The 26,204-nt window shown below is 43.8% G+C and overlaps 1 protein-coding gene and 1 long non-coding RNA gene across 10 annotated transcripts; one reads left to right on the top strand and one right to left on the bottom strand.

The window, feature by feature from the left end:
• Positions 1-972: 972 nt before the first annotated feature.
• LOC120102851 (uncharacterized) lies at positions 973-17,499 on the bottom strand. Of its 7 annotated transcripts, none has more exons than XR_015620764.1 (4): positions 17,382-17,486; positions 15,857-16,005; positions 5,187-5,297; positions 973-1,166 (listed from the first exon to the last, which is right to left on the bottom strand). It is a non-coding gene; the product is annotated as an uncharacterized LOC120102851 (long non-coding RNA). The 7 variants fall into 7 exon arrangements; XR_015620767.1 differs by having other exon boundaries at positions 15,857-15,949; positions 17,382-17,476; XR_015620769.1 differs by lacking the exon at positions 15,857-16,005 and adding an exon at positions 5,933-6,000 and having other exon boundaries at positions 17,382-17,464.
• On the top strand, positions 2,456-19,447 carry Gja10 (gap junction protein, alpha 10). 3 transcript variants are annotated; one of them, XM_087548851.1, is made up of 4 exons: positions 2,456-3,347; positions 8,918-9,051; positions 13,920-15,375; positions 17,514-19,415. In XM_087548851.1, exons 3-4 carry the CDS (start codon positions 13,936-13,938, stop codon positions 17,550-17,552), a joined length of 1,479 nt encoding a protein of 492 aa, XP_087404977.1. In that variant the 5' UTR covers positions 2,456-3,347; positions 8,918-9,051; positions 13,920-13,935; the 3' UTR covers positions 17,553-19,415.
• Positions 19,448-26,204: the final 6,757 nt, after the last annotated feature.

Genomic DNA, 26,204 nt, shown 5'->3' with positions numbered 1-26,204 from the left:
AATATAGAATAGGAATATTACTAAATTCCAGAGCAAGAGATTACATTACATTAGCAGGTCACATCTTGGGGTGAAGGGAGAAACTGGTCAAAGATGGCCAGAAAGAAGTGCCTTGTTTATGAAACTGTAGCATGCCTTAAATAGGAGATAGTCTTGATTCTATTCCAAGGATGTATAAAATTTGTAAAACTGGCATTTTCTAGAACATTCTTACAGGCAAAAATTAGGCTATAATCTCATGCTTCATAAAACCGCCTTTGATCAACTGCCAGAAGTGAGGTTCTGGTGATAGGATCTAAAGACAGATGTTATTGAATGCTGTAGTGTTCATGCTTTCACATTTTAAAGAGGGGACTTTGTAAAACGAGTGATTGTATCTTCCCAGGAGTGTGGTGATACTAAAGTGAAATGTGTCTTCTTGCCCACTCAAGACAGAAGTATGAAAGGGCTTAATAAACCAATGGTGACATTTGCTCTGTTTATCTCTACACTTTTTTCATGAAACAGATTTTTTTAAAAAAATTTGTTTTCCCATCATGAGTGGCAGTGGTGGTGGTGGTGGTGATGTGTGTGTGTGTGTGTGTGTGTGTGTGTGTGTGTGTGTGTGTGTGTGTGTGTGCTATGTGCATGCCTCTTGCTATAGAGACCAAAAGAGTACATCAGATTCCTTGGGATGAAGCTACAGGTTGTTGTGAGCTGCAGTGAGGGTGCTAGGAACAATACTCTGTTTCTCTGCAAGAGCAGCCAGTGCCCTTAACAGCTAAGCCCTCCCTAAAGATTTCTTTCTTTCTTTCTCCTCTCTTTCTTTCTTCCTTTCTTTCTTCCTTTCTTTCTTTCTTTCTTTCTTTCTTTCTTTCTTTCCTTCTTTCTTTCTTTCTTTCTTTCTTTCTTTCCTTCTTTCTTTCTTTCTTTCCATTTCTCTTTTGGTTTTCAACACGAAACAAAATTGTTACCTTAGAAAATAACCAGATATTTATTTATAATTTATTTATTGAACTTCAGTTGTAAGGTACTTTGAATGGTTTCCTAGTGTCCTTGAGCAACGCGCAGTCTTGGAACCGTCTTTTTCTTCCTTCATTAGTAGAATCTAGAATATTCCAAACTCAGTTGAATTCTGGGTTGGAGGAGGTAGAGAAATTCACCAGGTACACTTTGGATTTTCTACTCTGTTGGATACAATCAGAAGGACTTAGTTTAGTTTTCATAAACCTGGGCACTTGTTTTATTATTGGGAGTGACAAGGGCAGGATTATGCACAAACTGTGACCTACAAGGTATGTCTGACTATCTCCTAAAAATGCATTCCTTACCACACTGCTCAGGACTTAAAGCAGGAGTTCAGATAAAGTTTTTACATGGCCAGTCTTGCTACATTGGGGCAGGAGACAAAAGCTAGATTTTAATGTCAAAAGTTTAATCCCACCCCTTCTGGGGAGGAAATACAGTCATCTCAGCCAAGGCTGAGGAAGGGGTTTAGGTCTGTGGAGCTGGCAGGGACATGGGCTCTGGGATCCCCCACTGAAGCAGTAGGCAAGGAAGGGGTTAGGGTGGACATTGTACAGGGGGCTCAGGCTTAGGGTGAAAGACAGGAAGGGACAGGACACACTGGGCTTCAGACATCCAAGACTCAATCCTTATTGGGAAACTAGGCTTAACCCTTCAGGGACCCCATGACCCAGCTACCTGCTGTTGGCTTTGCTTCTATGGGACCTCCTGCTTTCTGCTCAGGTAACCTAGGGGCCTCAGCAGGCCTGCTTGGCTACAGGTTCCCTAACCTTAGCCAGTGTTTCTCACGCTGGATCATCCTCTCCCTGTCCCTGTCTCTGTCCCTGTCCCTGTCCCTGCCCCTTTTCCTCTCCTCTCCCCCTCTCCTTCCCCCACTCCTTTTCTTCCTCCCAATGACTCTGAAGCTTGGAATTCAGCACCCACTGGACTGGTTGCTTCCTCTTGGCAACATCAAACTCCATCCAGGAGGAAGAGTGGCAGGTGCTGCCACTTCATCAGGAGGACATCTGTCAGCTGTGAATCTGGGAACTGTGAATCCAGAAACCATGGATCTGGCAATCCTGAGTGTGGTAGCCATGAATCTAGACCCCATGGGTCTAGAAACCATGAATCATATAGCCATGAATCCTGCATCCCTGAATCTGGCAGCTGTTAATCCAGGAACCCTGAATCCAGTAGCCATCAATCCCACAACCTTGAGTCTCTCAAGACGACTCAAGAATATGAGTCTTCTTTCTGTAACCTCAAGCACTTTGTCATTTGTGGAGCCTGGAGCCTTCGAGTTGCTCTTTGTCCCAAGTCTAGGGTCTCTTCAGCTCCAATTTCTGTCTCCTCTTTCTTTTTCTCTGGATGCTGCTGTTTGATGAGCCCTTGGGGACAACAGAACAGAGAACAGAACAGAACAGAACAGAACAGAACAGAACAGAACAGAACAGAACAGAACAGAACAGAACAGAACAGAAGGCTGCACCCGAATGCCCTAGAACCCAGTGGAGGTCTTTCTGCAAGAAGCTGCTTTCTTCCAAATTCAGGACACTTTATCAGGCTGGGAAACACAGGGGTCACAGCATCTTCTTCCTAGACTTCTTCTTAATCAGGGAACACCTGTCACAGTGAAGATGTTGTACCAGGAAGCGTTCGTGAACCCCAAAAGACCACTAAGGAGCTGACTTCAATGCAATCGCATTAGACTCTCTTTATTCAAGCTCCAGCTTGGGCTCCCCACCAACCCTGACACAGCAGGAAGGTGGAGCCCTGAGCCTAGTTTTAGGCAAGCATTTATAGATGCTGATAAGGGAGCCATTATGGCCTTTAACATAATTGGCTGGTCCTGGGAGCCAAACCATAAACTTAACTTCTGCTTTCCTCCTGATTGGTGGTTATTAGGAAGCGAAGTATCAGGGGCAGGCTTGTAACCTGGGGGTGCAGATTTGTTGAGAAATTGGTGCTAGACATAGGTCTTGTCTATGGGGGTGACGTATAAACTGGTGCTGGGTACCAGCCTGTTAGTTAACTTGAGCTTAACCTTAGGTCAGGTTCTCTAAGGTGGAGTCTGAACCCAAAAGATTTGGTCTCTCAAAGATCAAAATAAATGAGTAACAACCAAGGCCCTCAGCATCATGGCACCTTGTGGGAAAATACTCACGGAGTTGTCTAGACTGCAGAACCCTGGTGTGCAGACCAGAGCAGAGGGGACTCCAGGTTGCTAAATTAGAAATGTTTTTGAGGTCCTTATACATGTAATTGCACTGCATGTAATCTGCACAGTGCAGTGCTGTGGAGACCTGAAATGGCTATATAATTCCTGGAAACTGAACTTCAGTACGTTTTTGAGGCACAAGGTGAGTGCTGGAAACCAAACCCAAGTCCTGAGCCGAAACGCAGCCAACTGCTGAGTGCTCCTCACTGCTCAACCACACTTCCAGCCTGAGTTGGAAATCTTAACACACCATTGCTCTGTGTTAGTTAGTTTCCTATTACAGTGGCAAAACCCCATGGCTGGAAGTGAGTTATAGAAGGAAGAGTGTTTTGGACTTATAATTCCAGAGACATAAAAGTCTGTCATGGCTGGGAGGCATGACAGCAGGCAGGCATGGTGGAAAGATCATAAAGCTGAGAGCTCACATCCGAGACACAAAGAGTGATGCACAGTGGGCAAACGGGGAGTGGGGTGGGCATTCAGCAGGGCCACACCTTCCAACCTATCGGAACACCATGATCTTGAAATGCCAGAGACTATGGGAGAAACTTACTTCTCACACCACCATTTCGTAATCAAGATGCTGTTGCAAAAATATTTTGAAAAGCGTTAGTCTTGGTCACCAAGATTTTTTTTCGCAGCTGTGCTTTCCCATTACCGGCAAAGCTACTCTTCAATTTAACAGCGGTTATCTGCTAAACCATGAGAACTTGGTAGTTTATGAAATTTCTTCCGTAACACTTTATTTTCTCACTGTGGGTTCCCCTGAATAATATTGCTTTGGTGAAGACCCAAACACAAGTGAGCTTCTGGAAAACACCTTCCTCTTTCTTCTGTACCCACCCTGCACTACATTAACTTGACTTAGAGATTTATGTGTATCTTCTAATGCCGTCTTCCACCTCCATAAATGTTAAACATGCAGCTGCACAGAGGGCACACATTCCCTTCTGTTCTCAAGGAATTTCTGTCTCAGTTATGGGTGAACTTGGTTCAATTTAATTTTATTTTATTCAATTTTATGTATCTTATTTTATTTTTTATTCTTTTTACCCGGAACCCAGGCCCTCACATGCTAAGCATGCCTTCTACTACTACGTTATAGCCAGACCCAAGTATTGGTGCCATGAATCAGCTTAGAAGCATTCCTTGTCTTTGCATTGTTTAAATTTCTTCTTACTGTGCATGTGCTCTACCACTGTGTGTATGGGTGCGGCACATCTACTCCACAGTGTATGCAGAGGTCAGAGGACAGCAGGAGCTGGTTCTCTCCTTCCACCATGTGTGTTCTCCCCACAACTCAGTAGGGTCAGGCTTCCTCTCCAAGTGCTTTCACCCACTGACCTGTCTCCCTGGCTCTCTCCATCTTTTGCCCCTTTCCCTCCTCTTTAGATATATGCAGTCTCTAATCTTTCTGCTACCCCCTTTCACTTTCTGGAGCTTGCTTGCCTGAAGCTCTCATAGATTCAGCACCACTCTTGGTGGAAGTGAAGCAGAAAATTCGAAACTCGATGCTCTCCGTGGCGACAGTTCTCACTCACCACTGTTCTACGTCCAGCTGTGTTTCTCCTTCTTGGAGTTGGTGTTTCCTCACCAACTGTCTTGGTTACTGTTCTATTGCTATGATGAGATGCTACAACCAATGCAACTTATAGGAGAAAGAATGTACTTGAGGTTCATAGTTTCGGGCTGTCATGGCAGACAGCATGGCAGCAGGTGGGCAGGCATGGCACTGGAGAAGTTGCTGTGAGTTCACATCTTGAGATAGAACCACAAGGCAGAGTCACTGGGAGTGGCTGTGTTTTTTTCTTTTAAACCTCAAAGCCCACCCCACTGATATATTGCCTCTACCAAGACCATACCTCCTAATCCTTCCCAAACAGTTCCAGTAACTGGGGACCAAGCATTCAAATATCTGAGTTGATGAAGGCCATTCTCATTCAAACCAGCACAGTACCCTTCTCAGGATGTTATTTCTTACTATTGCTGTGAGGTTTTGGAGATGTAGTCTTCTTTCAGTCTTTGTTCTGTCCTCATGGCATTCACCCAGTTGGTAAAAGTCTTCAAGGATGAACTGGTCAGATTGACTTATCTGTGAGGGTCAAAGAAATTTAATGATGCTTTATGATCATAACAAAAGTTTGAATTAAATAAATAGATATATAGTTAATCTTTATTTTGTCTTCTAATTTGAGCATTTATTTTCTTGAGTATATACAAAAGAGATACATTGCACAAGTGCCCTTCCTGCCTCCTTATTCATATGGTAATCTCACCTTGAGACTGTTCACACCAGGAACCTCTTGATCTCTTTTCAGATTAATTTATGCACAAATGAACAATTTTATTTATTTACTTATTTATTACTGAGTTATGGTCTCATCATGTAACTCTAGCAGACCTAAGACTGGCCTGTATCTGCTGCCCTATTGTTGAGTTTAAAGACATGTTCTGTCACAATTTTTATGTTTCAATGCTGAATATATTCATTAAGTGTATGGAGCTCATAATTTTGCTTGTAAATTTTATAATTAAATATCAAAATCTCCATGGACAGTGACCCATTACTACTCAAATAAGTGTACGCATAGATAGCATGTTTTCACTCAGTTCTCCTGACTGTCTGTCTGTTCTTGAGGCGAAGTTTGACTCCTCAAAGCTTCCTCCTCAACAGATGGGAACAAATACAAAGACCTATAAGCAGACACTATGCAAAGAGTGAGAGACCTTGGAGGAACATTCAGTCCTAAATGGGATGTCTCCATCAAATTCTTCCCCTCACAGCTCAGGGAACCCTGAAGAAGAGAAGGCAGAGAGTGTAAGAGGCAGAAGGCACTGACATTACCAAGAAACAAGGCTTTTAAAATACAACAGTGTGGATGCACATAGGAGCTCAGAGACTGAGGCAGCATGCAGAGGTCTTCACAGATCATAATAAGATAGTGAGTCTCTGAATCTAAATCTGCTTCTTGTGCCTTTTCCTGGGCTGTCTTTTTTCTGTTCGTTGGTTTTGTCTTATTCTGATGTTTGTCTTACCATATTATAATATTATTATTATTCCTCAGAAGCCCATTTTTTTTCTACTGAGACACAGAAAGGTAGTGGATCTAGACTGGAGGGAAATAGGGAAAATTGGAAAGAATAGAGGAAGGGGAAAACACAATCAGGATACATTGTGTGAAAAACTATTTTCAATAAAGAAGAAAACAATGTGACTCCTTAGCAATTTATCTTTCATTGTCATCTTTTATGTAAACAAAGCAAAACAAAATAGGATAGGCAAGTAGTACTTAAGGAATATCAGTGATTTTACATTTAGTTCAACATTTTATCTGGAAAAGTCCATGCTTAGGAATGTATCTCAGAGCTATGGTATAGAGCCATTGTGGGTTCTAGTGTTTGAATGAAAATGAGAAAATGAGTTCTTAGGTATGGTTTAGGAGAAGATTTTTGTTGTAGATATGAGGGAGAGCACAGCCAGAGACATCTGGAAGAGTCCAGACTGAGCATGGCCAGCAGAATAAACCAGGCCATGAGAGGGGAGAAGAGAGAGGGAAGAGGAGAGAAGGCAAATGGATGAAGAGAGGAGCCAAGAAAAGGCTAAAAAAAAAGAATGCAGCCAAAATGTCTGGGTTTTATACGAAAAAAGAAACTGGGGTGTGTGTGTGTGTGTGTGTGTGTGTGTGTGTGTGTGTGATGGCTAGTCTTGGTTGTCAACTTGACTATATCTGGAATGAACTTCAATTCACAAATGGAGGGCACACATGTGAGAGGTTTTTCTGCTTGGTTTGAAGTAGGAGAATCCACTTCTAGACTGAACCTTTGATCTGGATCTTGAGGCAGGAAGAACTGGACCACACCTTCTGCTAGAATCCTCTATAAGGACATAAAAGAAGGAAGCTGTTGCAAGCGCACCCATTCCTTTCTTGGCATTGGAGCCTTCTTCTTTCAGATACCAGTGCATACTGATGACAATCCAAGATATCCAGCCTTTGGACTGAGCCATTACTGAATTTTTGGACTTTCTGTTCACAGTCAGCAATTGTTGGATTAGCTGGACTGCAGCCTTCAGACCGTAGTGTCTCTCTCTCTCTCTCTCTCTCTCTCTCTCTCCCCCTCTTCCTCTCTCTCTCAACATTTATATAAATATAATCCATATACAGATTATATATCTAAAGATAGGTACATAGATAAAGATACATATAGATGAATATAGATACATACATATAGATATATAGACATAGAGATATAAGCGAATATATATAGAGATAGATACAGATATATAAATGAATAGGTAGGTAGGCAGATGGATGATAGATTCATTCTATAAAATTTGCTACCCTAGAGAGCCCCAATTAAAATGGGGTGGAAGCCAAGGTCAAGAGCTGGAGAGGGTTAGGTTGGAGTTTGTCTTTGTTAGGGTTTTACTGCTGTGAACAGACACCATGACCAAGGCAACTCTTGTAAAGGACAACATTTAATTGAGGCTGGCTTACAGGTTCAGAGGTTCAGTCCATTATCATCAAGGCAGAAGCATGGCAACACCCAGGCAGGCATGGCACAAGAGGAGCCGAGAGGTCAACATCTTGTTCCAATGTCAAACAGATGACTGATTTCCAGGAAGTTAGGAAGAGGGTATTAAAGCCCACACCCACAATGGCACACTTATTCTAACAAGGCCATACCTACTCCAACAAGGCCACACCTTCAAGTAGTGTCACTCCCTGGGCCAAGCATATTCAACTGACCCCAGGGATAGAGGAGAGAGGTGCTGAAGAGCCAGGACTGTGCTATAGGTACTCACTGAGAGCCTGGTTGCCAGCATCTGCTTTGATATGTTACATAGGCTCCTCAGTTAGCCTTTTGTCTCAGGTTTCTTTGAGACCTAACAGTACTGTCAGTCCATTCAATGTTACAGTAAGATGATATACTCTTACAATATGACTATTAAAGATGCTGTGGATTACGAATTAGAGAAACTAGTTCCTGATTTTCTGCAAGTTATTTGAACTTTCTGGAATTCTAGTTCTCTTCTAAAATCGGATGTGGGCTCTGAGGATACTCTTAGTTTTCCCGTAATCTCTATATAGAGAAAAGTATTGGGGCTGGGGATTTAGCTCAGCGGTAGAGCGCTTACCTAGGAAGCGCAAGGCCCTGGGTTCGGTCCCCAGCTCCGAAAAAAAAGAACCAAAAAAAAAAAAAAAAAAAAAAAAAAAGAAAAGTATTTCCCGAGCCATGTATCATAGTCTAATGGACTCTCACTAGAATGCACTGTACACAGGCTCAACTCCCCTCTGATGTATAAGTGTTGATCCTGCCTTGCAGATGCTTCGCATTTTAGCATGGCATAGCTTTAGGTCTGATTGTCACTCCACTCATTTTTGCTCACATTTGATGAGGCCAGATTCACCCCAGGCAGCTATGAAACTGGACACGGCTTATTGATCTGCGAGTGTTGATTTCCAGAGCAATCAATGAACTACAGAAATATACTCAACTCAAATCAAATTCACAAACAAAAAGTGACGACTATTATCTGTTTTACTCTTTGTTTCCGAATGAGGTCTACCAGAAGGTGTCCTAACATGGTATCAACTAAACAAATGCTACAAGAAAGTCGCAGATTAGCAAAGGACAGTTTTAGTTGGAGGATGGGAGTGGCAACTAGGTCAGACTACATTGATGGAAACTGCCGTGTTCATTTTGAATTAGAGCCCCACAGCCACCTGACCGGAGCCTTTGTACCAGCAGGCAGCAGCAGAAGCAGCTGTTCTGTTAAACAGCCACACATGGTGCAACTTGAAGGTCCTGCAAACTCCAGTGGAATTTTCTGGTCTGACTTTAAGGTAAGTGATAAATGGGCAGGCTGGGCTGATTATGAGAAATGTATAAGAGATCCCTTGTGGGATAGAAAGAAACAATCTAAAATCTCTGGGCAGCAAGGACGGTTAGCTTATCAAACAGGAGATGCTAAATTGGCATTTGTTAGTCAACAAGCCAGAATGATTTAAGGGTCTGTAGTCAGTTCACTGTAGTTGGTAGGAAGTTCTTTTTAGGGAACTTAGAACAACTTTTGCACACGACCTTGTTATTTCACACTGGTGTCAGTTTACTGTGATTTCTTGAGAACCTCAGAAAAAAATTTCTTTTCTATTTAAAAAACAATTTTCACATTTAAAATAGTGACAAAATTAAGCATATATATTTTAGGATGTCAAAATACAGACTAAAAATGAAACCGAATATTTTATACATTTTTAGAAGACTAATTACACAAAACACCTTAACTTAGATAGGATCAAGCTTAAGAAATTATTACTTAAACATATGAGATATATAAATATAATTTAACTTATATTTAAATTAATATAAATTAAATTTAAAAATCTCTACAATCTTATTTAACATTTTGAATATCTCGCAAATATATAGAATGAACTATTAAAATGTTCTAATTTTTTCCAAATTTTGTGAGGTAGACAGTGCTATGGTTCATGCTTGAAAGTCTAACACTTGGGAAGTTAAGGCAGGAGAATTTCTTTTTTTTTCTTTTTCTTTTCTTTTCTTTCTTTCTTTCTCTCTCTTTCTCTCTTCTTTCTTTCTCTCTCTCTTCTTTCTTTCTTTCTTTCTTTCTCTCTTTCTTTCTTTCTTCCTTTCTTTCTTTCTTTTTTTCTTTCTTTCTTTCTTTCTTTCTCTTTTCCTTTCTTTCTTTCTTTCTTTCGCCAGTCTGAGCGGTATAGTAAGACTTATGCCTCAAAACAAAACTCATCAAATTATAAGAAGCATTTACTTTCTTAGTTCTTGAACTGGATAGTTTTATGTCAACTTGATCCAAGCTGGGGTCATCTGAGAGGAGGGAACCTCAATTGGGAAAATCTCTCCAGAAGAGATGAGGTTGTAGCAGGCCTATAAGGCATTTTCTTAATTAGTGATTGGTTGGGGGCTATCCCTGGACTGATGGTCTTGGGTTGTGTAAGAAAGCAGACTGCGCAAGGCATGGAGAGAAAGCCACTAAGCAGCACCTCTCTGTGGCCTCTACGCAAGCTCCTGCCTCCAGGTTCCTACCTTGTTTGAGTTCTGACTTCCTGTGATGATGGTCAGTGATAATGGAAGTGTAAGGCACATTGTCCCCTTTTCCCTCAACTTGCACTTTGGTCATGGTGGTTTACTGCAGCAATAGAAATCCTAACTGAGACAATCCTATTTAAAATTTCCTTCATAGGTATGTATGAGAACAGGAGAAGTTTACGTGAATGTTTAACTAAATAAAATCGTATCTTCCTTTATAAAAAGGGTGTATTTTATGTGTTTTGCTTGGATGTATGTCTGTGTAGCTCTTCCATGATTGGTACATGAAGCCGTCAGAAGAGAGAGTTGCATCTCCTGAAACTGGAGTTATGAATGGTTGTAATCTACCGTGTGGGTGCTCGGAAGCATAACCATTCCAGTCGTAACCAAAGCCAAAGCCGTCCTTCCAGCCCCAGTCATATTTTCTTAGAAATCTGTCATCCCTTTTCTTACTTTTTTACCTATTTTCTGCCTCTTTTCCCTCCCTTCTAATTCTTCCTGTATCTATACTCCTGGACTTCCTTCCCATGCTCCTACACATACATACATACATACATACATACATACATACATACATATACATACATACATACATACATACATGCATACATACATACACACACATATATACACACACATATACTCATATATATGCTCATACAATCACATAGCTCTTACATCCACATGCACATATGTGTACATTTATGGCATTTTATTTTATTCAGTGATTGGAAGTCTTACAATGACTTATGGATTAATTTATGTGAGGAATGATAGTGACTTTCCAATTCCTGTTGGTTTTTCAGGTGAAATCCCAATGTGTGTGTTCCACACCTCAGATACACCACGACTGTGGTTGAGTTTGTGGCTTCTGAGATAATGCCTAGGTAGAGGTAGCACTTCAGGAAATATTAGAGAGATGGATTCAAACATTAAAAATCGTGCCATTGTTGTTGGTTTCGGGGTGGAAGCAGAGAACACTCACTTCAGAGACAGACGGAAACTTTGTTTTCTGGGTGCTCAGGGAGGTGGCCAGTTCAAGATCTGAACTGCTTCCCAGAAGGGAGAGTGCACATTTTTAAAGGCTGGGAACACAGGGCAGGGGGGGCTGTGTGTTATCCAGGTGTATTTTGACATTACAGGTTAAGCTGGGTTAGGCAAGGAAGTACCTGTTAGGGACCGGGCTGTACCCAGGGCACCTGGCTTCAAGGCCTTTAATTCAGCTTTTGCAGCAAGGTCCCCTCCTAGACTCTAGGCTGGAATTTTAGAATGACAAGGGGACAAAGGACTGGGCAAGCAGCACACAGTCAATTATGGTATAACAGGCAATTGGTTATATATTTTTATAATTTATGTGCCTCAGGTTAGATAACAGCAATTTCTATATTCTTTATTGTTTAAGAAAACACTGGACAGGGGCTGTGGATTTAGCTCAGTGGTAGAGCGCTTACCTAGGAAGCGCAAGGCCCTGGGTTCGGTCCCCAGCTCCGAAAAAAAGAACCAAAAAAAAAAAAAAAAAAAAAAAAGAAAACACTGGACAGGTGGGATAGGGGTTCGATTCTAGGCCTAGGAACATGAACTTGCTGGAACTCTCCAGCAAGATGGAGAAGTGAAACTCAGACATCTGTCTCCTTATAAGATGTTCCTGAGATGTCTGGACTCAGACAACTGTTTGTATCAGAAGCTGTTCAGCTTTTGGGAAGTCTCAAGCTCCCCTAGAGCTTGACGCCTTGAATTTAGCTTCTCCTTATGATTAAATGGAATCTGAAAGCAAAATGGTAGTACTTAAAATACGTTTCTTTTGTTTGCTCCTTACAATTGTCTACTTCAACTTAATTATATTTTCCTCTCTGATTTTCATATCTGGAAGTCTTCCCCATATTAGAAATCTTTAGCTTACTGTGCTGGCAAGTCTTGTGCTAACTTGACACACAAACTAGGGCTGTCTGAGGGGAGGGAAACTTGGTTGAGAAAAAAATGCCTCCATAAGATTTGGCTGTAAGGCATTATCTTAGTGATTGATCAGGGGAGGGCCAAGTGCATTGTGGATGGTGCCATTCCAGGGCTGATGGTCCTCAGTTCAATCAGAAAGCAGGCTGAGCAAGCCATGAAAGGCAGGTCAGTAAGCAGCACCCCTCCATTGCTTCTTTATCAGCTCCTGCTTCCAGGTTCCAGCCCTGCTTGAGTTCCTGTCCTGACTTTTTCCAATCATGGGCTACAATCTGGAAATATAAGCTGAATAAACAAACCCTTTCCTTCCAAGTTGCTTTTTGGTCATGGCATTTTTATAGCAGACACGGAAACCCTAAGACAGTGTTTTGACTTATTGAACCTTGAAAAGCATAATTTTTCCAGGATAAACAAAGTAACTGTGTATGACACTTATGCCTTGACTCTTTTCTAGACTCCAAGCCTTCTAGAGAAACAGTTTATATTAACTTCTCCAAGTTTGCAAGAATTCCATAAAGACACAAGACATGGTGACACAACCCTTTAATTTTAGCACTTGGGAGGCAGGCAAATCTCTGTGAGTTCAAGACCAATCTGCTATACAAAGTGAATTCTAGGACAGCTGTGGCTGTTATGCAGAGGAAAGGTCCTGAAAAACCAAGAAAGACATGGCTTTCCAAATGTGTCTTAGTGGCTGCCTCAACATTATCACTGCCTTGATCTGAAACACTTTCCAAGGATTTACTTGCTCTCTCTCTCTCTCTCTCTCTCTCTCTCTCTCTCTCTCTCCCTCTCCCTCTCCCTCTCTCCCTCTCCCTCTCCCTCTCCCTCTCCCGCTCCCTCCTTCCCTGAAGATTTATTTATTTCACGTATATGAGTACACTGTTGCTGTCTTCAGACACACCAGAAGAGGTCATCAGATCCCATTACAGATAGTTGTGAGCCACCACATGGTTGCTGGGAATTGAACTCAGGACCTCTGGAAGAGCAGTCAGTGCTCTTAACCACTGAGCTATCTCTGCAGCACAGCTGGTTTCTCTTAATGTGTCCTTTATCTTACAATGATAGCCATGTGTGATATATGAGAAGATCCTACTTTGCTTTCACTGTTGATAGTTAATTCAGTGGAAGACTCAAGGGGACATATTTATACCTTTTGTATAGAGAGACCCAGATACCATGGAGAGACTTTACTTGCAGGGGGTTCATCTTTTCAGGAAGTGAGACAGAAAATGCAAACCTCACAAAATTCTTCTAGGCTAAATGCCAGAAGTGTGATTGCGGAAGCTTAGGAATGGGAAGAGTAAGTGGAGGTTGGCCTGCTTAGAGAAAGTTTCTAGAGTATTTGAGTCTTAAGACCGTGCTAGAAGTGAGATAAATAGGCCTCTCGAATGAGTAGAAAAGTAAGCAAGACTGTGGAATACATTGTACAAAGATGGAAACTAATGGGTATCCTGGAATGAAAGGGAGCTGCTTGTGGCTGAGAAAAGGATAGGAAGGAAATTGGGTTAGATTATAGGGTTAGTGTTTTGTTCAGAAACTGATACTCCTCGGAATATTCCAGTTTCTTCAACTATGAAGTCAGTATCCAGAGTTGTGTTGACTGAAGCAAAGACTCTGTGCTGCTCACGATCATGTGCCTTTATAAGTGACATCCCCCGGTTTTATCAACCTTCTTGCCCTCTGTATATTGCAGATGTGAAATCCTCGCCATGGGAGATTGGAATTTACTGGGTGGCATCCTAGAGGAAGTCCACTCCCACTCCACTATAGTGGGGAAAATCTGGCTGACTATCCTCTTCATCTTCCGAATGCTGGTACTTGGTGTTGCTGCTGAGGATGTCTGGGATGACGAGCAGTCCTCCTTTGCCTGCAACACCCAGCAGCCTGGTTGCAGCAATATCTGTTATGATGATGCTTTCCCTATCTCTCTGATCAGATTCTGGGTTTTGCAGATCATCTTTGTGTCTTCCCCTTCTTTGGTGTATATGGGCCATGCACTCTATAGACTCAGGGACTTTGAGAAACAAAGGCAGAAGAAGAAGTTATACCTCAAAGCCCAGATGGAGAACCCAGATCTTGACTTGGAGGAGCAACAAAGGGTTGAGAGGGAGCTGAGGAGACTCGAGGAGCAGAAGAGGATTCATAAAGTCCCTCTGAAAGGGTGTCTCCTGCGCACCTACGTCTTACACATCTTGACCAGATCTGTGCTAGAGGTAGGGTTCATGATAGGCCAATATATTCTCTATGGGTTCCAAATGCACCCTATTTACAAGTGCACACAAGCCCCTTGCCCCAACGCAGTGGACTGCTTTGTATCCAGGCCCACAGAGAAGACCATTTTCATGCTCTTCATGCACAGCATTGCAGCCATCTCCTTGTTACTCAATATTCTGGAGATATTTCATCTCGGCATCAGGAAGATCATGAGGGCACTCGATGGCAAATCCAGCAGTGGGAACACTGAGAATGAAACAGGCCCCCCGTTCCATTCAACCAACTACTCAGGGGCCCAGCAGTGTATGGTTTGTTCTTCTTTACCTGAAAGAGTCTCACTACTTCAAGCCAACAATAAACAGCAAGTCATCCGTGTCAACATACCAAGGTCTAAAAGCGTGTGGCAAATTCCACATCCCAGGCAACTTGAGGTAGATGTTTCCTGTGGCAAAAGAGGCTGGGCTGAGAGAGTTGAGAACAGTGAACAGCTCCATGTCCATAGTCCATGTCCACATGAGCGCAGCGCCAGAATTCAGCACCCGGGACAGCAACCATGCCATTCCATCGTTTGCCCCAAGAATGTAATGTCTCAGTCCTGGTTAGGTACAATGACAGCTTCTCAACACCGTCCATCATCTGTGTTAGAAACCTGGGAGCGATCCCAGGGCCCAGAAGTTTCAGGGAAACCTCTCACAGATCGCCAGAGTCACTTCCAAGGCAGCGATGGCAGTGCAAGAGAGAGTGGAGTATGGACAGACAGATTAGGCCCAGGTAGTCGCAAGGCCAGCTTTCTATCGAGGCTGATATCAGAAAAGGGACAACAGCATAGTGACTCAGGAAGCTCGAGGTCTCTGAATAGCTCCTGCTTGGATTTTCCACATGGGGAAAACAGCCCATCACCTCTGCCATCAGCCACTGGGCACAGAGCATCGATGGTAAGTAAAAGCAGCCATGTTGATTCACCCTCTGTCTCTTCTCCTTTTATCATATGTGGGACATATGTATATGTGTATTAAAAGAGAGGTGGTTTGAGAGAGAAAATAATTTTTGAAAAATTCAAATCATCCATTTATTACATTCAGTTAAACCCATTTAATTAATAATTGAGTAATAAATAATTGAAGTGAATAATAATAATATGTAATAATCATTTGTTAATAAAATAAATTTATAGAAACATTAACTATGGGGCTGGAGAGATGTCTTACTAAGTAAAGAGAACTGAATGCTCTTCCAGAGGACCTGGGTTCAGATCCTAGAATCCATATGGCAGCTCACAACTGTCTGTAACTCTAAGATCTGACACCCTTACACACACACACACACACACACACACACACACACACACACACACGCAGGCAAAACACCAATGCACATAAAATGAAAATAGATTTTTAAAAGAAAAATGATACTAACCGTGATTATACGTGATGTATGGTATGGTTAAAATACGATTTCTTCTGCTGAAAGTCTCAAAGTGTAGTTGTGGAGATGAGACCGGTGAAAGTTCTGTCTCAGTGAGAAGGGTAATGTCAAGGGGTCTGCTTGTCTCAGTGTCACGGGGTCTGTGGAAGGAGCAGATGCTTCTACAACTGTGGGCTGGGGACACTTATAGGTGAAGTCATTGTGAACTGAATCTTGAAAAAATTTTCTTCAGAGCTGAGAGGACTGGAAGAAGGCTGTACTGTTAAAAACGCAGGGCATGCAAACCCTAACAGCCAGGCTCTCTAGAGGAGCAGCTGTGAGTGTCCAGGGCACAGAGGAGGATGAGAGATGTAGAGACAGGGATGGCCAGAGAGATGGGCATGAAGGCCTTGTGATGAGGGACTGCAGAACCAACAAAGGACCAGAAGCAGAGCTGAAGAGATAGCCTACTTGGTAAAAACATACATTATGGTAGCCCCCGTTAGACAGGATGGCAAGTATTACTTAAGAGATGGCTCTAAGAGCACTAAAACCCACAGTATTAATACTGCTTTCATTAAAGACAAGTTTCGCTGGGGAATTGGATGCATACCAATCAATGTTCTCCTGATTACCGATGTGTTCATAACATGTAGTGGTTAACAGGAGCTGCAGCCAGCCACCATATCAGACTTGTGTTTTACCAGCTAATGCCTTTTCTTACCACTGGATAGGTTCTGTAAAACAGAACAGCTAATTAAGCAATTGCAACATGAAAAATATGTGTTTGTGCACATGCACATGATGGCAGAGTGCTGGGAAGATGGGTCAGTTGGTAAAATGCAGAGTTCTGATCCAATACACATATAAAAGCTGTAATGGCAAATCGCATGTGCAATCCCAGCTTTGGTGAGGTGTAGATATGAGGGATGGTAGAGCCAGATGCATCTAGAACAGTTCAGGGCATAGAGAGGGAAGTATGAGGAACATGGCCCACAGACTTGACTGGGCCTTGAGAGGAGAGAGACAGGAAGAGTGAGAGAAGACGACAAAGAGAACGCAGGCAAAGGAGACCATGAGACAGGAACAAGAAGAGGAGGCCAAAAGGGGAAGATAGAAGAGAGATGGGTCAAGAGAGAACGTAGCTGGCATGACAGGGTTCCAAGGGAATGAGAAGATGAGGGAGGGAAAGAAAGCCATGAGCTGATGTTTAGGGTACAGATGGGGTGAGAAGAGCTGAAAAGAGCAACCTGTATTTGGTATTGGTGATACCTAGAAGGCCTGGAAGCCACCATGTGCTTTGGTATGCTAATAGGCATCACAGCCATTGGTCCTGAGTTCCTTTTGGACCTGACACATTCCCCTGTGAAGATCTGGGTCATTGAACAGTTGTAATGGGGTTTAAGAACAGGCTGACATTTGTTTTAGGCCGAATTTGGACAAACAACCATGGTAAAGAACGGGACAGTTGCAGGTAGGATTCAAGGTGTTCCTACTAAGGTTAGCAGACGGAATCATCTCCATGACTCACACTCACCTCAGGAACTGCACAGAGCTACTCTGTGGAGCAGGCTTTGGATCCCTGCTGTTTGTAACACAGAACTCCAAGTGAACAGGCAGAGTTGATTACACAAGTCCTTTTGAGTCTATTTTTTGAAATCTCTTTCAGAATATGCTTCTAGAACTTTCATCCATTATGAAAAAATAATGCACTAAGAGCAGTTGCCAATCTACAAGATGAAAGCTATGCCTGTGTCATCTCAAACTGGAAGAACTCTACATGGTCTGCCAGGGTGTGTGCTTGGATCTGGAGTGCCCTCAAAGGTCCAGGTTAAAGGTCCCAGAGTTGTCCCTTGGAGATTGTAAAACTTTAAGAGGTCCTAGTGAGAACTCTTAGGTTATTGGAGATGTGCTCTTGAAGGAAATGTGGAACTGCTCCCCCTTTCTCCTTCCTTTTTCCTTTTTTGTTGAGGTGGGGGGCAGAGTCTCTATTTAGTCATGGTTGTCTTGGAACTCTCTATGTAGAGGAGTCTGCCCTCAAGCTCACACAGATCCACCTGCCTTGGCTTCTCCAGTGCTGAGACTAAATGCACAGCCACCAAGCCTAGCTCCCCTCCCTTTTCTTTTGCATACTGGCTACGAGGTAAGTCTTTTCATGGAAGGAGGTGTGGCCTTGTTGGAAAAAGTGTGTTGATGTGGGGTTGGGCTTTGAGGTCTCCTATGCTCAAGCTCTGCCCAGTTGTGGAACCTAGTCCCCTTCTGCTGTCTGTGGATCAAGATGTAGAACTCTCAGCTCCTTCTCCATCACCATATCTGCCTGGATGCTTCCCTGTTTCCCATCATGGTGATAATGGACTGAACCTCTGAACCTGTAAGCCAGCCTCAATCAAATGTTGTCCTTTATAAGAGTTGCCTTGGTCATGGTGTCTCCTCACAGCATGGAAATCCCAATGAAGACAACTCTCAAAGGGAGCACCAGATCTGCAGCTCTGCAGCCTTGGTCCCTCTCACAGATTCAGAGCAGGCTGGAGGCTCCAAACTCAACCTGGGCTTGAGCGTACTTCCTGTTCGTAAGGGAGAGGCTGATAAGACACTTCTCATGTGATTTCTCACATCAGTTCGTTTTGTGAGCGTGAAGAAAATGAAATTTTAATTTATAAATGTTTCAGAAATCGAGCAATGATTTAAACAAGGGCAAATATGTCCATGGTCTGCTTATATCCTGGTCAGCACATTCACTGTTAGTGATAATAAATGCTGACTGTGGGGTTGGGGATTTAGCTCAGTGGTAGAGCGCTTGCCTAGCAAGCACAAGGCCCTGGGTTCGGTCCCCAGCTCTGAAAAAAAAAATGCTGACTGTGGCCCAAAACTTGTTTCCAGGGATTACCAAGAGGCATTATCTTGTCTTGACCCTCCCTGTGGTCAGGACCCACCCCGAGAGGCGCTTCAAAGGACACTTGAGCCCCACAGTGCAGAGAGGCTTTCGGGGTTGTAGGAGGAGTTATATTTAGCTCTTTCTCCCCCCCCCCCCCGGAGCTGGGGACCGAACCCAGGACCTTGCGCATGCTAGGCAAGTGCTCTACCGCTGAGCTAAATCCCCAACCCCAATTTAGCTCTTTCATTCTGTATCACATGACCAGATTGCCATGAAACACTGGCTACATACTCTGTAACAAAGACTTCAAAGCCTAAGAAGTGTCAATTTAGTTCAGAGTCATGAAGCTCTGTATCATTTATGTCCTGTGTGCTGGATAGTTTTATGTTAATTTGATACAAGCTAAAGTCATAGGGAACCTCAATTAAGAAAATGCCTCCATAATATCAGGTTGAAGACAATCCTGTAAGTCTTTTTCCTAATTAGTGATTGATGTGGGAGGGCCCAGCCCATTGTGGGTAGTACCATCCTGAGCTGGTGGTCTGGGTTCTATAAGAAAGCAGGCTGAGCAAGCCACAAGGAGCAAGCCAGTAAGTTGCACTCCTCCATGGCTCTGCATCAGGTCCTGTTTCCAGAACCCTGTTCTGCTTGAGTTCCTGTCTTGAATACCTTCATGATGAATCGTGATATGGAAGTGTAAGCCAAATAAACCCTTTCTCTTCAAGCTGCCTGCCGGTCACGGTGTTTTATTGCAACAATGGAAACTGTAACTAAGACATCCTGTGAGATAGATACTCACAACATGCTAATGTGGTACATGGTTCACAAAACGTTCCACTAACCCTGTCTGCCTTGCAAGTGCCTGGTCTCTCCTCTCCTCTCCTCTCCTCTCCTCTCCTCTCCTCTCCTCTCCTCTCCTCTCCTCTCCTCTCCTCTCCTCTCCTCTCCTCTCCTCTCTCCTCTCCTCTCCTCTCCTCCCCTCTCTCCCCTCTCCTCCCCTCCCCTCCCCTCCCCTCTCCTCTCTTCTCCTCCCCTCCCCTCCCCTCTCCTCTCCTCTCCTCTCCTCTCCTCTCCTCTCCTCTCCCCCCCTCCCCTCCCCTCTCCTCTCCTCTCCTCTCCTCTCCTCTCCCCACTCCCCTCCCCTCCCCTCCCTTCCTCTCCTCTCCTCTCTTCTCCCCTCCCCTCCCCTGTCCTCTCTTCTCCTCCCCTGTCCTCTCCTCTCCCCTCCCCTCCTCTGTCCTCTCCTCTCCTCCTGTCCCTTCCAGTCTCCCTTTCTCCCCTCACCCCATCTTTAGTATCTCACTATACAGTGTTTTCCCTTCCCTTTCTCCTTCCCTTTCTTCATTCTATGCTTGTTAGTTTTGTTCATTTATAACTTATTTTTATTTTATGTGCATTGGTATTTTGCCTGCATGTATGTCTGTGTGGAGGTATGAGTTACAGACAGCTTTGAGCTGCCATATGTGTAACTTTAAGTTTTTTCAAATCCTATTTTTAATGATAGTTCTTAAATGCTTTAACATTCCTTGTAACCCATCATCCACCAGAGGTGTGGAAAAGAAGAGATATGGGGTTGGAGGTGGGTGGGGTGGCAGAAGTGCATCTGTTTAGAAAGGTTCTTTTGAGCAACTCCCGTTTGAGTTGTCTGGAAACCAGCCCTTCAATTCACAGGTTAGCAGCAGCAGCTCGATCCACTCCCGAACACTGCATGGATACACCACAGTCCAGTTTGGTAGAGTCAGTTTTGCGACATCGGTGACATGACCTAGCAGAGACAGCCGGGCCTCAGCCTTGGCTCCGGTCAGCAGGATGGATCAACAGGAACACCAGGAGTGCCTCTCAGGGAAGCAAAGATCAGTGAAGGTGAGAAACACACACCTGTTGCACAGCTAGCTGTACCAGCAAGCCAAGCTCTGTCTCTGTCACTCTGTGGAATCCTATTTATCCCCTCCAAACATCATGTGTCTTCCACAGGCCTTGCCTCAGCACGTGCATCCAATCAGTCCAAGTCCTAAGGAGCGGTGAGAAACTGCAGCACACGATCAGAAGTTTCTTGGTGCGTTTTTCTCTATGACATCCTGACAAATGCAGCTCAACTATGCAATGTAAGGTGGTCTAATACATCCGTGTACTTAGCAAAGAATCTTTCGTCACATGTCCTTTCACATGCTTACTTTAGCAGAACGTCCTTTCTCCTGTGTCTACTTCAGCAAAACATTCCTTCATCAGTCTGCCTTCGCCTTTCACACCTGTGCCCATTTTAACAAAATGTTCCTTTGTGTGTTTGCCCCAGCAAAACACCATCTAACTGACTTTCTTAAGAACCCAAAGAGCCTGCTTCACATGTGGCTTTTGGGAATTGAACCCAGGTCCTTTCAAAGAGCATCCAGTGCTCTTAACTGCTGAGCTATCCATCTCTCTAGCCCTGGCTGGCCTGGAACTTCCTAGATAGCCCAGGATGGCCTTGAACTCACTCTTTAATCTCCCACAAGAGAGAACCTCAGTTGAGGAACTCTCTTCATCAGATTGGCCAGTAGGCACATCTTTGGGGGATTTTCTTGATTAATGAATGTATGGGAGGCCACGCCCACTGTGGAGAGAGCCACTCTTGTGCATGTGGACCTGGGGACTATCAGATTGCAACCTGTAAGCTAAACTAAACCCCTTTCTCCCCAAGTTGTTTTTTTTTTAAAACTTAACAACGTCTCTAAAGTTATTTATATATTTATTTAATGTATGTGATTATACTGTAGCTGTCTTCAGACACACCAGAAGAGGGCATCAGATCTCATTACAGATGGTTGTGAGCCACCGTGTGGTTGCTGGGAATTGAACTCAGGACCCCTGGAAGAGCACTCAGTGCCCTTAACCACTGAGCCATCAACTCTCCAGTCCCCCAAGTTGGTTTTGATCAAGGTTTTATCATAGCAATGAAAAGTTAGTATAATACCCTTGTCCTTCACTTCTGTCCCTCCCTCCCCTCCCTTCCTCCTTTACTCCCTCCCTTCCCTCCTTCCTTCCCTCCCCTTCCTACCTTCCTTCCTTCCTTCCTTCCTTCCTTCCTTCCTTCCTTTTCCTCCCTCTTTCCTCTTTCTCTCTTCTAACATGATTTCAGTGTGTTGTCCAGGCTAGTCTTCACTCTTGGCCTCAAATGGTCTCCCTGCCTCAGTTTCCCAGGCACATAGAAATACCGCAGGTCCTCCACCTTGGCATCTGGTGTGGGGACTCATTACTTCTTATGGAAGTAATTTCAGCATAGACTTCCCAGCCAACCCTTCTCCATACCACACCTTCATTTGTTGCTGCCTTGTAGTTACAGTAACTGCTGATATTGGTTTGGGTAGATTATTATGTGTTGTATGGCTTTTAACAAACATTTTTGTGAGTGTACAAAATAATAGTTTTCACATGACATTTTCATGTAAAAATTTTGCATAAATATCATGTATTTAGCTCATAGCCATCAGCAATTGGTTTCTTTTGTCTCCCTACCAGCCTTGTTTGCCTCTCTCCCCTCTCACTGGTCCTCTTCTTCCACCATATGGTCCTCCTTTTATTTGTGTTTGTGTGTGTGTGTGTGTGTGTGTGCGCGCGCGCGCGCACGTGCGTGCACGTGCATGCATGCACGCTCAGTACAATGCTCTTGAGTTCTATTCATTTTTCTGTAAATAACATAATTTCATTCCTTATGACAGACACACCACATTTTTGTGTCAATTCATCTGTTGGGTATCTAGGCTGTTCTGTATTGTGGAAAGTATTCGGGAATAAGTGTGAATGTGCAAGTATCCGTGGTGTGCTCACTTGGGTCCTCTGGATGTAGGACCCAGGAGGAGCAGCATGGTGGATCTCACAGTACTTTCCTGAGGCACATCCATACTGATTTCCATAGTGGGTTGACTCATTTAAATTCCCACCAATAGCATTCAAGAACTCTCTTCTGCCCATCATGGTTAGCATTTGTCGTTTGTTTTCTTGACTGCAGTGAGATGAAATCTCTATGTGGTTTTGATTTCCATTTTCCTGATGGCTATGGATGTTGAACATTTAAAAAAAATCTATTGGTCATGGATTTGCAATTCTTTGCCCACTTAATGAATGGTTGGGTGATCTGTTTAAATTGTATGTGGGGTAGGTGCACATGTGCACACATGCAGAGGCCAGAGTAGGGCCTTTGACTACAGTAGTGGATACCACTTTTAATATTCTGCACCACATTCCTTCCAGGCAGAGCCCTTTACTGAACTCAGAGCTTGTTTTGCAGGTAGGACAGCAGCCAGCAAGCCTCAGTGATCCCCCTGTCTCTGCTCCCTCAGTGCTGAGGTTACAGGTTTGCATGGGGACCACATTGTTATGTTGGTTATGGCACTTTAACTCTGGTCCTCACATTGACACAGAAATTGCTTTTATTTGCTTTGGCCCTTAAAACAGTGTTTCTTGCAACAGGGTCTCAGCAGGTAAGGGCCTACCACCAAGCCTGGCTGCTCCCTCTTCTCTCAGGTCAGCGTTAGACTCCTCCTATGCAGTCTTCCCAAGAAGCTGGGATTAAAAGCATGTCCCATTGTTCCTCACAATGGTTTTAACTCTTTGTAAGAGTGGTGCATGCCAGATGCATCATCCATTAGGGAAGCCAAGTTTCTTCGTCCCTCCCTGTTCTGGTTAGTTTTTATAAACTTGACATAAATTAGAGTCAAGTGGGAAGAGGGGACCCACCCCCCCACTAAGGGACTATGTGTATCATTAGACTGGAGTGTGGGCAAGTCTGTGGGTCATTTTCTTGGTTACTGATGGATGCTGGGACGCCCAGCCTGCTGTGGGCAGTGTTAGCACTGGGCAGGTGGTTCAGGGTTGTATAAGGCAGATAGCTGAGCAGGCCTGAAGACTGAAGTGTTGTACCAGCTACACTCTGTTACACTCAGTCCCAGAACTGAGCTAGTGAGGAGCGTTCCTCCACGATTTCTGCCTCACTTCCTGCCTTGCATCCTGCCCTACTGGTTTCACTCAGTAATGGACGATTACCTAGGAATCTAAGATGAAAAAACCCTTTCCTTTCCAAGCTGCTTTTGGTCAGTGTTTTATCACAGCAAAATAAAGAAAACTAGGGTGATTCCTCTTTTTTTTTTTCTTTCTTTCTTAATAGTGATGGAGGTTGAATTCAGGTCTCTGCATGTAGTAAGAAAGTGTTGTACTATCTACACTCTGTTACATTCCAGTCCCGGAAAACTTTTCTGACCATCAGACATAGGGTTTCCATAGGGAGTATTCTATGGACAGAGGCTGCGCAGCTGCTGGAAAGTGGCCAAGGGCAGCCTCTCATTGGCTGCAGTTATTCTGAGCTTCAGTCCATACATTAGTAAGACTCTTCTACTCCATCTTTTTTTTTTTTTTTTTTTTTTTGGTTCTTTTTTCCGGAGCTGGGGACCGAACCCAGGGCCTTGCGCTTCCTAGGCAAGCGCTCTACCACTGAGCTAAATCCCCAGCCCCGCTTCTACTCCATCTTGGAGGGGTGGAAATGAGGTACAATATAAAGAGCCAGTCTTTTTAAAAAGTGTGTGTGTGTGTGTGTGTGTGTGTGTTGAGCTTAGGCCCTAGTTCTTCCTCTCAGTCCCATGTTCTTGGAATTAAGACTCAGGGCTGGAGAGATGGCTCAGGGGTTAAGAGCACTGACTGCTCTTCAAGAGGTCCTGAGTTCAAATCCCAGCAACAACTTGGTGGCTCACAACCATCTGTAAAAGGATGTGATGCCCTCTTCTGGTGTGTTTGAGGACGGCTACAGTGTACTAACATGCATAAAATAAATAATTATTAAAAAAAGAATTATGACTCAGACTTAAAATATATTTATAAATACCTTGGCCATATAGCTAGGCTCTACTCTGACTAGCTCATAGCTAAAATAACCCAATTATCTTAACCTACATTTTGCCACGTGGTTGCTCACCTGTGCTCAGGTACCCTGCATCCAGCTCCTCACATCTTCCTGGGCAGCTCTCCCACCTTTGCTTCTATCCCAGAATTCTTTCTCTTCCCAGATATTCTACCTCTACTTCCTGCCACAGGCCACAGGCTTTTTAATTGACAGGTGATGCACCCACGCACTACGTAAGATATTCTCTCTCGATGTGTGAACGTGCATACACGTGCTCCAGCCTGTGCGGAGGTCAGAGGAGAACTTGGAGGGGTTGGTTCTCTCCTTCCACCATGTAAGTTTCAGGGATCAAAATCAGGCTGTCAGTTGGGTGGGTGGTGCCCTTACACAGAGGCATCTCATTGGTTCCAGATCGGGTCTTCTAGAGACAGTGAGTTGTAGGAGAGCCAGTGAAGACCAGGGAGATGAAAGGGTAAAGTCCGACCTTTTAGTTTTGACTGGGAGTATATGGATGTTTTACCTGTTTGTATGTCTGTGCATCATATGCATGCAGTGCCTGAGGTCTGAAGAGTGACTCGGATTCTTTGGGCTTGTAGTTACAGATGGCTGGGCTACCATATGGATGTGGGACTAGAACCAGGGTCCTTAGAAAGAGCGGCTAGCTAGTGCTTTAAACCACTGAGCATTCTCTCCAGCTCAACCTTTTAAAATATATAATCCATCCCGGGTCCTCAAGGCACATTCTCTATTCCTCATATAAGTGTGTAAAGTCATTATGATTCATCTCCATTTTTTTAGATTAAAGATTCCAAAAAGATTAAGTAATGTCCTCCATGTCTAAAGGTCCCCGAAGGGGAAATGTTAATTGATCCAGACCCAGACTAAGCTACCTACGGATCCCTCAGGAAGCCATGCGCTGTCCTCTGTGATAATTAAAAGCCCTGAAAAAGCGATGATTTATTTGTATACATCCCTGCTCAACCAGCTTGTGACTGCTTTAAGGATAAGGTTTATGCACTCTTAATAATGGATGCACGCATGTTGCCTAGTGTTGGTTGACTAACATGCTTATATATAGCTACTGTGCTGACAAGTTTCACGTCAATTTGACACACGCTGGAGTCAAATTGAAAGAGGAGACCTCGGTTGAGAAAGATCCCTTCACCAGATTGGTCTGCGGGCGAGCCTGTGGCATATTTTCTTGATTAATGATTGATGTGGGAGGGCCCAGCTTTCTGTGGGCTGTGCCAGCCCTGGGCTTGGTGGTTCTGAGTGCTATAGGGAAGCAGGCTGAGCAAGTCACGAGAAGGGAGCCAGGAAGCAGCACTCTTTTACTTCTGCATGAACTGCTGCCTCCAGGTTCCTGCCTTGAGTTCCTGTGAAAATGGACTGTGGTGTGGAAGTGTGAGCAAAATGAACCCTCTCCCTCTCAGTTTTCTTTGGTCGTGGTGTTTGATCAAAACAGTAGAAATCCTAAGGCACTGACGACAATACCTTACCCACCACTTCCAGTTCCATATTCTTTTTCCATTGTCCTATCAGGGTTAGCAGGCTGATTAGGAGACCTCCTTTATAGCATTTTCACTGTATGGTGTGGATAAAAAATAAAGACAGAG

Source organism: Rattus norvegicus, chromosome 5 (assembly GCF_021556685.1).
Source record: "Rattus norvegicus strain SHRSP/BbbUtx chromosome 5, alternate assembly SHRSP_T2T, whole genome shotgun sequence".
Lineage (NCBI taxonomy): Eukaryota > Metazoa > Chordata > Mammalia > Rodentia > Muridae > Rattus > Rattus norvegicus.
This window is presented reverse-complemented; position numbering and strand designations above follow the sequence as displayed.